Raw genomic sequence first — 13,837 nt, 5'->3', positions numbered from 1 at the left:
GTCAGAGTTTTTAGACTTGTAATATCCATTGAGTAAGCTATTGAAAGTCACAACATTAGGCACAACACTATCTTTCACCATGATATCAAGGAGCTTTTCTGCCGCATCCATCTCTCCGCGCAAACAGTACCCATCCAACAAAGTAGAGTAAGTAAAAATGTCAGGGTGCACACCTCTCTTAGTCATGAGTCCGAAAATAGCCCTTGCTTCATCGACATTTCCTTCTTTGCAGTACATGTTAACTAGGATGGTCCAACTTATGAGAATCAATAAGTCCATCTATTAGGTGGATATCCAAGCTTAAGGTTCCTACCCAAAAGAGAGAAGGCAAAATCAAGACAGTCCAAGGAGCAATAACACTTGGCGAGAATACCAATGGAATGGCAATCGGGGCGGAGACCGGACAGTTCAAGGTGATTAGAGAGAGTAATGACAGTAGAGAAAGGGGGGTTGGGTTGAATCTTAGACATGGCAGTAAAGAGCTGAGTAAAGACGATAATAGAAGGGCGAGGACGAAGAGAGTTCAATTGATGAAATATCGAAACAGGAACATCAATGCTAGAAAACCCGGATCGACATTGTTCTCTAACAGAATCGAGAAATAATTGGGGATTGTCAACAACACGATTAGCAGAATTAACAAAAGTGGAGTAAAACCCAGATTGAGATTGAAAATGAAAATGAAAATGAGATTGAGAAGAGTAAATCCGAACAAGGTTACCTGTAATGAATCGAACCATCATCGCCATCCTAAAACACTTTGGGGATATGGTTAAATTAGAGAGAAAAAATACAGACAGAGAAGAAAGGTATGCGATAGTGCGATACCAATTGACAAATTCCCAGAATCCCAGGGTTATGTGTCGGATTCAAATCTGAAATCTCCCTACTACTTTCCCTCCAAAAAAAACATTTATTTAAATAAACAAAATAATTAAAACTTTCTTTCACTAAATTATTATCTTTTCAATTTAAATATTCATTTAGTTAAACTATAATCTTCTAATTAAATTCATAGTTATGATTTTTTCATTAAAATCAGTGAGGTAATTAACTTACCTATAATTGGAAAAAACAAATGTTATAAGGTTTTAATGGTTATATCTAACCATTTATTTACATATGATTAAAATATTTTTTTCAACGAAAATAAAAGATAAAAACATACATCACTCAACCTTATAATTGTCCATCGTGGGACAATTCTACTATTTATACATTATATATATTAACCACACTTATATTATTTATTGTGGGACAATTATACTATCTATACAATATAGTTAAAAGGCAACTTAAAGCATTTAATTTTAATCCACGTGTAATTTTGCTATTGGTTAATAATAATTTACTTATATTAATTACTTGATTATCTAACTAGAAATAATCTCTAAACACAATGTGTGATACGCTTATAAATAAAAACAAAATAAAAAATATTAGTTGTAAACACAAAAAATAAATTAATATAAAATCTTTATTTTGCTCTCATAAATTTGCTATCAATCTACCTAGTGTATTTATTTAACTTTTATTTCATTTATTTAATAGTTTGTCTTTTTGTTTTTCCTCACAATTATTATACTTTATATTCATTTCTATACAATATAGTTAAAAGACCACTTAAAGCATTTAATTTTAATCCACGTATAATTTTGCTATTGATTAATAATAATTCACTTATATTAATTACTTGATTATCTAAATAGAGGTAATCTCTAAATACAATGTGTTACATGCTTATAAATAAAAACAAAATAAAAAATATTAGTTGCAAACACAAAAAATAAATTAATATAAACTCTTTATTTTCCTCTCATAAATTTGGTATCAATCTACCTACTAAATTTAATTAACTTTTATTTCATTTATTTAAGAGATTGTCTTTTGTTTTTCCTCATAATTATTATACTTTGTATTTATTTTACCATAATTTTGTATCTCCCCCTTAGTTCACAATCCATTCTTCTTCTCTCAAATAAATTCTTGAAATTAATTAGATAATTTATTACAAAAATTTCCTTATATAAATATTACAACAATTCTATTTTACATTTTTATCCAAAAAGTTGGTAGGTAAAGTATGCATATATAACCAAATGAGTTATTTAACTTTTTTATTCTTATTATGTTTTAAATTAATTAATAGTTATAATTTTATTTAATTATTATTTTTGTGCTTGTATTGAAATTGCAGGAGGATGACATACTCACATATCAATCACATTGCATGAAATCTGGAAATAATGGTTATGGAACTTCTTTGCAATTTTCTTTTAACTTGAATATTTTTTTTTTGTTGGGTTTTTCATTTTTTTTAATTATTATTATGATGTATCGCAATATCAAATTGTATTATGAATCTCTAATTATTGTTGACATGTTACATTATATATTCTAACCCTTGGAATATATATTAATTAACAACTATTTTTTTAAATTACTAAATTGTCGTACACGCTTTCGTGCACTTTATTTTGTTACCATGATTAGGTATCCTACCAACATATCTCCAAGATAATAAGCAAGAAGACAAACAAGCCGAATAACGCATTCATGAACAATACCAAAAAAAAAAAAAAAAAAAAAAAAAAAAACAAAAACAAATATCAAGATAGTTGTTGGCTAGGATTTTGAAGGCTTGAGGCGAGCAATAAGACGTGTGTGTATGTGGACGTCCATTCTTCCTGGACGCAGCAATGCAGGGTCTAGCTTGTCTTTATTGTTTTTGGTGAATATGATGATTCTTTCCGTCCCACAACTTGACCATAACCCGTCAATTGAGTTCAACAAACCCGAGAGTGTTATCTGCCATTAATTAGTGAAGATAGATACTTAGTTATAATTAATTAGTTACCAGCTCTACTTGATCTCAACGCAATTTATACTGCATATCATCTGCATGAGTTGTTAATACATAAAACCTTCTTATAATGTTATTGACGACCGGTAACAAGAGAAACCAACTACTCGTATCATAGTCAGTAAATAAAACTCCCCTCGACTTAAAAATAACTCAAAATCCTTGATAATCAATCATACTCTTCATCTCCGACGATAATAGGTATTTTAGATGCATTATATTGGTCTTACAATATATTACTCCCTCCATCATATCGGCTTTATTGTCCCCCTTTCCATTTTTGAATGATTTAAGAAAAGATGATGAAACATCAATCTTACTCTTTGAATTGAAGAGAATGGGGACAATATTATTGGGACGAAGATGGTGGTAGGTAATTATCTAGGGCGATATTGGGGATTTACAACTTTTCCGTATTGGAAGACGATCTCATACAAGAACTTCTAGTATTAAGTTATACTCCGTATGTATCAAGACTATCAAGTATGGTACCCTGAGATTCGGTAGATTCAACTTTTAGTGCCCCGAGTTATTATATATTTGGAGCAATGACTTAACCAAAGAGAAATTAGTGAAACATGGAGGGACTAAAAGTGGAATAAGAAGTATATAGCATGTTCATTTATTTGTAAAGAACATGCTATATACTTCACATGAGAAATAATACTTACGGAGCATCTAAAAATTAGCATGCAAAATTAACATTTCATATTTTCCTAGTAAACATTCTTCACAAAAACATGCTCCGTAAGTATTATTTCTCATGTGAAGTAGGAAGAATAAGGGGGACTAAACAGGCAACATACCGTCATACACTCATACCGACCAAGTACGTATGTACATTATTCGACAGCCATGACACCATGAGTGAGTATCAGTTTAGCGAGATCAATTTGTACTGTTGGATAGTGCTGGTAATAGCTTTCTCGACAGGTAGTCTCTCCATGCTCGAAGCTCCGTAAAATCCATGAACTCCTTTGGTTCTCTTCAATACAAATTCTGCCTCTTCAGGCCCTGATACGGGACCTGTAACATCCAACACATGTATGTTATTACTCATGTGGTACTCGACACATGTTTTCTAACAGTCAACACTCGACACTCAACACTGGTAATGCTGGACCACCTCATTTCAAGTCAAAAACATGTAGACTTTCCATTGGCTAGAGTCTGACACTTCTCTGTTACGCATACTCCTGGATGAGTATGAGTAACAGAGAAGTACAGGACTAGGCCAAATTATTTTCATGATCTCTCTCAGTATAAGCAATTACTCCTACAATTTACCAAAACTTAAAAGCGGGGCTCAGTTATAAAATTAAGTACCTCCATGGCAGAGCATAATAACATCTGGTCTGACCGTGTGAGCAGCATCTGCAATGGCTTGGACACGAGTGACGCTTTCTTCAAGTGAAACAGCAGTTGATGCACCAATGGACCCCGAAGTTGTAAGGCCCATGTGTGCAACTATAATGTCAGCACCAGCTTTTGCCATTCCTACAGCTTCATCTTCGTTGAAAGCATATGGAGTAGTTAAAAATCCCATTCTGTGTGCCTTGCCAATCATCTCAACTTCCAAGCTGTTAACATACATGTATTGGAAGTTTGCGGCCCAGCAGCATGAAAAATATTCTTGTGGAGGAGTTTATATAAATATAAATATAAATATAAATAAAAGAAAATGTTTATCAGACATTACCCGTATCCCATTCCAGTTTCCTCCAGATTCTTCCTAAAATTACCATCAAAGAGACCCACAGTTGGAAAGTTTTGAACACCGGAAAATCCAATCGCCTCTAACTGCTTCAAGAAGTAGTCCATTCTGCGAAAAGGGTCAGTTCCGCATACTCCAGCCAAAACTGGTACTTTCTTTACCACCTGAACAGCAATTATTCTTGCATTTAAGCATCAAAAGTTGGCAGGAAATAACAATTTGATAGGTACGGCCATCTAAGGCCGGGTTCCATTAGTTCTTAGAATAGAGTCCTTGGGGTTTGGTCCTCCAATTATGCGTTGCATTATATTTATCTGTTGCGTGTATGAGAATCATGTATCTCAGACTCTCTGTATGGCATAGTGTTGAGGTGGTTGTATATTTGAGTGAAGACAAGCACAGGTCCAAAACCTCTATAATGTTATGCGGCAAATATTATGTAGATGTGATCAAAAATTCCCATAGACTTAAACAATGTATTAGTATAATTGTACAATAATGACTGAAACTTACTGGTAATACTTCATTGGCCATTTCAAGAACAACTGCATTTGCATCAGCAAAAGGCAATAGGCCAGCTAATGAGCCCCTTCCAGCCATTCGAAACCTTCCTGAATTGTATATGACGATCAAATCAACACCACCTGCTTCCTCAAACTTTGCTGATATTCCAGTCCCTGCACCCGCCCCTATTATTGGAATCCCTTGGCTTATTTGGTCATTCAGTGTCTGCAGAATCGTCTGTGTTCTTTGTAAAGTTTCTGCATAAATACATAAGAGCTGTTATATTCCTATACCACTACATGAGCAATAGCTGTTATATTCCTATACCACTACATGAGCAATACCCATATAACAGAACAGCTCCCAAACTACTGCACTATCCCCAGTGTAGAAGCATCACTTTTTGAAATTAAATTGTGCTGCCACAACATCGAGTATATTGCATATTAGGAGCAACGTGATATGTCACTACAGTAATCATAAATTTATCAGCTTTTATAAATAAGTTAGTGAGACGATATTTGAAAATTTTCAAGGAGACAACTTAACACGTCAAATCAATGAAAAGTATAAGAACCTTTGTTGGCGTCAGGAAAGTCACTCAAGCTATACTGCAAAGATGAGTAACGCAATGACTTCTGTTTAGATTTCGGAGCTTCAGAAGGCTCTTGGTCATGTATATCAGCAGAATGTCTTTTGCTCCTTGAGTCCGGTTCATGCTTATTGCTAACCTCCAAAAATGAGTCAACTAATGCATTTACAAATTCAGGATCATTGATATGGAAAGGGTATACTTCTACCTGTGATAAAATACCAAACAATGATGTTTACAAGTGACATAAAAGTGTCCATAATTTACACTTTAGTTCCCTTAGATGGGCTAATTCTACTTTGGTGTCCTAAGGTTTCACCAATTCCGTATTGGTGACTTGTGGTTTATCACAAAATGAGATATAGCTCAAACTTTTAGCCACCAAACTGAAATTAGTAAAACTTTAGAGAGCCAATGTAGAATTTAGCTCAGACTGAAGTGTGTCAAAGTAAATAATTTCCAGAAAATTTGTGCATGGTCAAAAGAAACTAGAAAGTAGAAACAATCAGATAGGTTAAGCAGAGAACCTTCTTATCTTCATTTGTCTGTATCAATTTCTGAAGTTCATCTAACAGGGTGGCAGTAGCTTCAGGGTCATAGAAAGGGTTTCCTGGCGCGTCCAAAGCAGACACCCCCTTTTGCGGCAAGCAGACTTTGAATCCTGCAGATGCATTGTTCAGTTTGTGTGCTATGAACTCCGCAAATTTCTTGTTTTCATCTACAGTGGTTCGCATAAGTGACACCTGTACACAATCACAATGGGTTTTTCCGGCCTCAGATATTTATGAAACATCACATTTTCAGAGAAAGAGCTTCCAAATCAGAAGCATTGTTATTCGGACACAGCTATACATATCCAAGTGCTGGCCACATCATGACCCAAATCTTCAGAGACAGATTTGTCCTTAAATTAGAATTTGGGAACGAGACACGTCTTCAAAACAAAAGTTTGAGATATGAAATACTTCGTGTTTAAAATTGAAAAACAGAGATGTTTGAAACATGAGGCTTCAAATTGTCAAAAACCATATAGTATGATTCACATCATGATCTTTTCCTGTACTTTGCCTTCCTTTTGTCTACGCCAGGACAACTGTCAGGTAGGTAAGTGTCAGATAAGGATCTCATCCACATACCAATGAGTGTCATCAAACGGGTGATGTCAATAGTTAAAGGTCAAAAGTGGCTAGGTCAGATAGAAACAATAAAGATCAAGCATACTTCACTAAGATCACATAAGAGACGTCAATCAGCTCACAACTTTTTATAATAACAGATAATATCAAAGCACATAATACACGGTCTTGGCTGATAAGCTAAATAAAATCTCGATAAATGATGATAGAGAGGGGCATCTGTTTTAAACTTGATTGATCAGCGTTGTAGAAAATTTGAAAAGGAGAAATACCTGCTCATTATGCACATGGATGTTTCTATCCTGAAACTCGGAAGGTATGCTCACTTTTGCTCCAAAATTCACCATATCCAAGGCTCCAACACTCAGGACAAAAGGAATTTTCTGCTCTATGATCGCTTCAAAGCGGGAGTTATCACAAGCCATAACGCCACCAACAACATGATCAGCAACTTCTGTTGTTGTGATATCCAAGACACCCTAGATTAATGTATTGAAACAAAATAGGTGAACAGAAGAACGGATAAGAACAGCAAATAAAAGTGAACATATAGGTGACAAGTGCACTCTTAGAGTCTCATTACTATTGTAGCTGAAAGCAGACTTTATAAGAAAATTCACTGATTAATGAGTTGAGTAATAAAAAATACCCCGTATGGATTAGTGCATAAAAAGATCAGTGGAGAACCTAGGAACTACAAAACAACAGTGGTAGGCGGCTTAAACGAAGAGTTCTTGAATAGTTCAACTGGCCGTACATTATGCTGGAAAGTAAAAAAGCACATTCATGCAAGACATACATTGAGCTCTCATGAATAGCTTAAAATATGATAAAAATGCAAAACTGACCTGTATAAGCCCACCTTTGACAAGATCTTCCATTGCCCGACCTCCCACCCCAGTCGCATGGAAAATCAAAGGTTCATAACCCTCGTCGAGAAGCCTGTTTTTAACAGCGTCCACACATGAGGTTGTGACACCAAACATTGTAATGCCAACAATAGGTTTTTCCTTGATACTTGCAGAAGTTAATGATCGCTCACGGCTTCCAAGGATGGCTCCAGCAAAAGCAGCTCCAGCATTTGACAAGATAACCCGGCTCACTCTGTTGATTCCGCAAATATCAACAACAGATGGAATCAAAACCAGATCTGATGTTCCGACATAAGGTTGTGTTTGGCCACTAGCAACCGTAGAGACAATATATTTAGGGACTCCAATGGGTAGGCTTCTGAAAGCAGAAGACAGTAAAGAAGTTCCTCCACTGCCTCCAAGGCCAACGGCCCCCACAACTACATGATCACTGTAAGCTTTCTTCAGAAAATGTGCCAGAGCCTTGCTCATTATAGCCACTGCTCGACCTCTATCATCAGGAAGCAGATAATCTTGGTTTCCAGGCCCAAGATAGCTAGATAAGACATCCTTTCTCGGGATGAAATGAAGTTCCTCCATGTTCTGGATCCCCTTTTGGCCGGTGGATACATCAACAATTGTGACTTGCACCTGAAAATTAAAGAGACAGTTGAAGGTAACTTGGAAGAGCCTCTTCATAGCATTATTAGCCATCTGATGTTCATCTGTTAGACAGCCAAATCAGCATGCCAACAAAAAGACGTAACAAAGATGTGACTAAAACAAAAAGATGTTCATCTCCGTAAGATTATCATTTAGTAATCCAAAGATGTGACTAAAACAATGGCCGAATAGGTAGTTGGATATTCGCAATTTTCCCTCTATGTTAAGAATAACAAATTTTATGTTTCTGAATAACCCAAAATTTTAACAAAGAAAAAATTGCAATCGCATTATGAGAAATTATTGGATACACCGAATGTATCATGTCATTGTACGCCCCAGTCAATTCACACGCATTGGTCGTATCCAGATGACCCAAAATGAAAATTGTGTATCCTAATATCCAAGATTACATGGCAATAGTGCAAATTAAAATAGCACAACATTCATAAAAGGTTCCCAGTTTTAGGCTGCTTCACCATCTAAATTCAAGTGTGAACTCATTTTCACTCCGGACACACGTTAGAAAAACCGTAATACTTATTAACAAAGATGGAAACTTTGACCAAATTTTCCAAGACCCACAAACAAATAATTCTAATACTTGGCATACAATACAATCAAAATGTGGGTTACCTTGGACTTAGAGGAATCGGGAGAAAATGAATTGAGGTAAGAATCAACAGATTTTGACAAAAAGGTAAGTTCTTCAAGCTTGGTATCTGCAGTGCCTATACAAAACACTTGTTCAACTGGGTTTTCTCCCATTTTTATTAGTATGTTTGACAAATTTGTTGCAAGAAGATCTCTTCTTTTTCTAGTACAATTTTGCAATTGGGAATTTTGACTCCCTATTAATTTGATCCGATTCTAGTTTTTTTAATGAAGATTAGTTGAATTTTGCTTTTCTTTTGCAAAAGTTCGCCAGCTGCCGATATGTGAATGATAGTCATGACTCATGAATCATTCTAGTCACCAACTTTTTCTTACCAACGACGGTATTACGTTTTATGTACAAAGAATATAATTCCCCTTCCATCCTTTTTATAGGGCAATGATAATGCCACACCAACTTTTACTAATGCCACGAATATTCAGTGTAGTGGGAATACACTGATGACTGATGTGACAATTTGCCTTACAGATTTTCGTGGCAAGTAACTTTAGTCGTGGAGTTATGAGGCCCCTTTTTATATGGTCGTTCTCAAAATTTATCCATTTTTAAGTTTAGCAAAGAAAAGTTGTAATTACATTTGGCAAAACTAAACCGATCTAATTGACCCAACCCGACAAGGCTGATCTGAGACTCGAAACTGACCGGAATTTCAACTCTCGACTTTGACTCGAAACCCGAATTAATCTGACCCGAACTTTGTTAACCCGGAACTGACCCGCCTGAAATGACCTGATCGGAAACCACTCGACCTGAAAATGACCCGACAAAATACAACTCTAATTAAATAAAAAAAAACTTAAAATCACTAATTTAAAATAACACTTAATATTATTAATGTTAAAAAAAAAGAATCAATTATAAAAAATGAACTAAAAATAGCTAATAATACTAAACGTACTTTTTTTTGTCTTAATAGTTGACCTGAAATAGACCCGAACCTGAAATAACCCGACCCGTTTTAACTCGAAAATGCCCCAACCAACATACCCGAAAAACACCCGAGACGACCCGACTCGAAATAACCTGATAATATGAGAGACCCGACCCGAACCCGACCCATCAGGTCTAGTTAATATGCGTGTGATTTAATAAACTTAATCTACTTATATTACGATAAAATTAAATAAAATTTGTTTTGTTTTTAAGAAATCTACTTTTAGGGAAAATGCACGTGGTGCCCTTGAAGTTTCGATTTTTGCCCGAAATACCCAATTTTATGTTCCGGAAATCTTTAAGAGGCTATAATTCGTGTCTACGAGTTCAGAAAATGATAATTTTTTTTTTCAAATCGATTATCTTTTCGAGAATTACGATTTGAAAAAAAAAATTATCGTATTTGGATCCCGTGGCTAGGAGTTTTTGTACGTGAAAGTTTTTTTTAATGAACAAACTTTGAGTGACCATATCTCTCGGTCACGAATTCCAAACTCGACAATTTTTTTTTTCAAGTCGTAGTTCTCGAAATGATAATCAATTTGAAAAAAAAAATCGTCATTTTCTGAGTTCGTAAACACGAGTTATAGTCTCTTAAAGTTCTCTAGATCAAAAAATTGGATATTTCGGGCAAAACATCAAAGTTGAAGGGCACCGCGTGCATTTTCCCCTACTTTTATTAGGATAATTTTTTAATTTTTTTTAGAAATCTACTATTGTTAGGATACATTTAACAACATTTTAGTTCATTTTCAACTTAAAATAGAATGAGAAGTTAAACTTACAATTACTTGAAAATTTATACTCACTACACTCTATATTTATGTGTGGAATTTAATAATTTTAATCTACTTATATTAGGATATAAAATTAAATAAAATTTACTTGTTTTTAAAAATCTACTCTTATTAGGTTAATTTTATTAATTTTTTTTTTTTTAGAAATCTGCTCTTGTTAGGACAATTTATTAAATTTTTGTTTAAATTATAGGATTTCTAAAAAAGTTGGACTCTCTAATATCGCATTTTTTTAGAAATCTACTATTGTTATGATACATTTGATAACATTTTAGTTCATTTTCAACTTAAGATAGAATGAGAAGTAGATAGAATGAGATGTTAAACTTACAATTACTTGGAAATTTATACTCACTACATTCTATATACATGTGTGTAATTTAATAATTTTAATCTACTTATATTAGGATATAAAATTAAATAAAATTTACTTGTTTTTAAAAATCTACTCTTATTAGGTTAATTTTATTATTATTATTTTTTTAGAAATCTGCTCTTGCTAGGACAATTTATTAAAGTTTTCTTTAAATTATAGGATTTCTAAAAAAATTGGACTCTCTAATATCGCTTGAAAAGTTTCTGCTTTATATATATATGTATTGATTAATACAAGTAATGAGCAAATCTATACTCTAATGATAGCATTTTTTGTTACCAAAAATCTAACGGAGTTTATTACATCACTATTTTAGCGTTTTTAATATTTATTCGAGTTTATTTATCGAGGCGGACATTTTTAAACTAATATATGAAGATTACAATTTATTTTATTTTCAAATATTGAATTATAAAATAATTGTTTTATTTAAAAAAAAAAAAAAGTCATTTTATAACACTTATATGTGATGGAATTTTTTTCAAAAAATAATACGAATAGTGAATAGCAATATGTTTCTTGCAATACGATATTACGGTAACTTTGCCGACATCATTTTACAAACAGAAATAAAAGGTTAGAATATTTGTAAAGAGCTTACTATAATATTCAAAATGTTTCCCTAAATAAAAATAATTAGTCATGCTTGTAACAGGGTGATCCGTTGCAAGCTTAAGACGGGTCGAATAGTGCCGCTTCCATGCAGAACGGCAGAGAACTGAGAAGACCTTTTTTACTGTGCGCGCATTTAAGAGGAGATGAAACCTTTTGGAATTAAAAAAATAGGGAAGTACTATTGTTGTTTTCCTAAGGCAGTTTTTTATAACACAACTCAAAAATCAAAATTGAACCTAATTCACGTATCATCTACCTCATTCTTATTTTCTTCTTTTTAAATTCTCTCTCTTATTTCAAATATTAATATTCCAAAAATCATTAATTATAATCTTTCTTCTACTTTATACAAATTAACCAAAAACTCATATATTAACAAAAAAAATTGGTAACATGTCAAAGAAAACATTTTAGTAAAAAAAAGGCGCAAAGTAGGAAGAATACTTGTCGGATAAATGCAAGTGACGATGTCGGGACATGTATTATCATTTCCAAATATTTGTAATTTTTCAGTTAGTATTTGTGAGTTTTGGTTGATGGTTTAATAGAGGGGCACATGCAAGTGATTACTGGCGCTTATTTTTGTGTTTTTAGTTGATTTGTTTTGTTGTATTAGTTTTTTGTTTTAAATTGGTTTAGGGTTTAGTTGAGGGACACATGCAATTAAATATTCTGATTTTTAAATTGGCTTAGGGTTTATGTTTTTTTTGGTTTTAAATGGTCACAAATGGATTTAATAATGGACACATACAAATTATCCATGTCGACATATAATGGATATGTTATTGTTGTTTAGTTTCTTTGATTATTCCTTTTTTATTTCTATTTTAAAAATGGTTTGTGTATTTTATTGTCATTTTTACCTTATTTGTGTACAATTAATAAACAAGGACGAATTAATGATGTTTACAGGTCAGTATAGTCTAGAGTCTCCTAGGGTTTTTCGTCCAATTGTCTTGGTTTTCTCCTCTTTCTCGAGGCTCTTCTCTATCACGATCTCGATCGTGAGTTGGGACTTTCTTTGTTTTGTTTCTTGTATGCTTCTGTTTTCTCTTTGCAGGTGCCAATGGATAGTTCGACAAGGGGCCAACACCGGAAGGGGAAAGAGGTCGTGAGTCTGGATGATGATGTAGGGGTGCAGGCTCTTGAATGGGATGAGGAAGGAAGGGGAGGGGATAAATAAGAATGAGTTAATGCTTGTTGGGAAGCTTTGGGCATCTAGGGCAATTAACGTCAAAGCGGCTATCGATTCTATGACTAAGTTATGGAATCCTTCAACACCTTTGATGGGGAACGTGGTCGATGCTCGTGATAAACCTTCGTATTTCGTTTCGGGTTTGAGCGCGATAAAGCTAAGGTTTTGGAAGGGCAACCATGGCATTTCGACAAGTTTGTGTGGTGCTTCAATGAACCGAACCAATCAGGTAAAATCACTGATGTACCGCTTTTTCATGTTCCGATTTGGGCTAGGGTTTATGATCTTTCTGTTGTGGGACGTCAAAGTGCTTCGAATGCGCAGAGAATAGGAAATTGTTTGGGGACCTTTATTAGTGTGGAGACAAGACCTAATGTCGAAGTTGACAGAGCTATTCGTATCCGATATCTCTATGATGTGAGGGTACCTCTTAAAGTTGTGGTTCCAATTCGAATGCATGAGGGCTCTATAACTGAATTTAATGTCAAATACGAAAGGCTCCCAACCTATTGCTATGGCTGTGGACTTACAGGAGACAGTGAAAAAGATTGTGAGGAGGGGCCGTACGAGGAGGAGGATTTAAAATTCGGTGAATGGCTTCGTGCTTCTCCTTGGAAAGTTTTCAAGACAGTAAATGAAGGCTCGGGGATGGCTGCTAGGGACCTTAGGGCGAGTTTCGATGCTGCGAGGAATGAAAAATCTAATGATGACATTTCGATTATGATTGAGAAATTACAGGGCATTGCTCTTAATCTTCGTAGCAAGAAAGCTATTGCGGACAACTTGACAAGTCTTCCTAAAGATAGTAGCGGGAAGTTTTTTGAAAAGGACGGGGAGGGAAGAGAAAGGGTAGCGGGAGAAGGGCAGAAGGAACGTGATGGGGTTCTTGGGCAGATGGATGGTGACGTGAGAGGGGGGGGAG

The 13,837-nt window shown here is 34.5% G+C and overlaps 1 protein-coding gene across 1 annotated transcript; it reads right to left on the bottom strand.

Moving 5' to 3' along the window:
• Window positions 1-2,684: 2,684 nt before the first annotated feature.
• LOC141611350 (toMV susceptible protein tm-1(GCR26)-like) lies at window positions 2,685-9,253 on the bottom strand. Its single transcript, XM_074429875.1, has 10 exons — window positions 8,960-9,253; window positions 7,658-8,311; window positions 7,082-7,288; window positions 6,201-6,416; window positions 5,659-5,881; window positions 5,091-5,338; window positions 4,563-4,741; window positions 4,190-4,443; window positions 3,670-3,889; window positions 2,685-2,808 (listed from the first exon to the last, which is right to left on the bottom strand). The coding sequence occupies exons 1-9, from the start codon at window positions 9,089-9,091 to the stop codon at window positions 3,738-3,740; spliced, it is 2,265 nt and encodes a 754-aa protein (XP_074285976.1). The 5' UTR covers window positions 9,092-9,253; the 3' UTR covers window positions 2,685-2,808; window positions 3,670-3,737.
• Between the last annotated feature and the right edge of the window lie 4,584 nt (window positions 9,254-13,837).

This window comes from Silene latifolia, chromosome 11, assembly GCF_048544455.1.
Source record: "Silene latifolia isolate original U9 population chromosome 11, ASM4854445v1, whole genome shotgun sequence".
In the NCBI taxonomy this organism is placed as follows: domain Eukaryota; kingdom Viridiplantae; phylum Streptophyta; class Magnoliopsida; order Caryophyllales; family Caryophyllaceae; genus Silene; species Silene latifolia.
The sequence above is the reverse complement of the archived record's forward strand: the minus strand, read 5'-3'. Positions and strand labels throughout refer to the sequence as shown.

Bases quoted from the DNA above. Each gene is read 5' to 3' on its own strand.
- LOC141611350 (XM_074429875.1), bottom strand. From the start codon at position 9,091: ATGGGAGAAAACCCAGTTGAACAAGTGTTTTGTATAGGCACTGCAGAT. The intron at 4,742-5,090 runs GTAAGTTTCAGT...ATTGCTGTTCAG, and splicing joins TGGCCAATGAAGTATTACCA to GTGGTAAAGAAAGTACCAGT. The intron at 4,444-4,562 runs GTAATGTCTGAT...GTATGTTAACAG, and splicing joins GAAACTGGAATGGGATACGG to CTTGGAAGTTGAGATGATTG.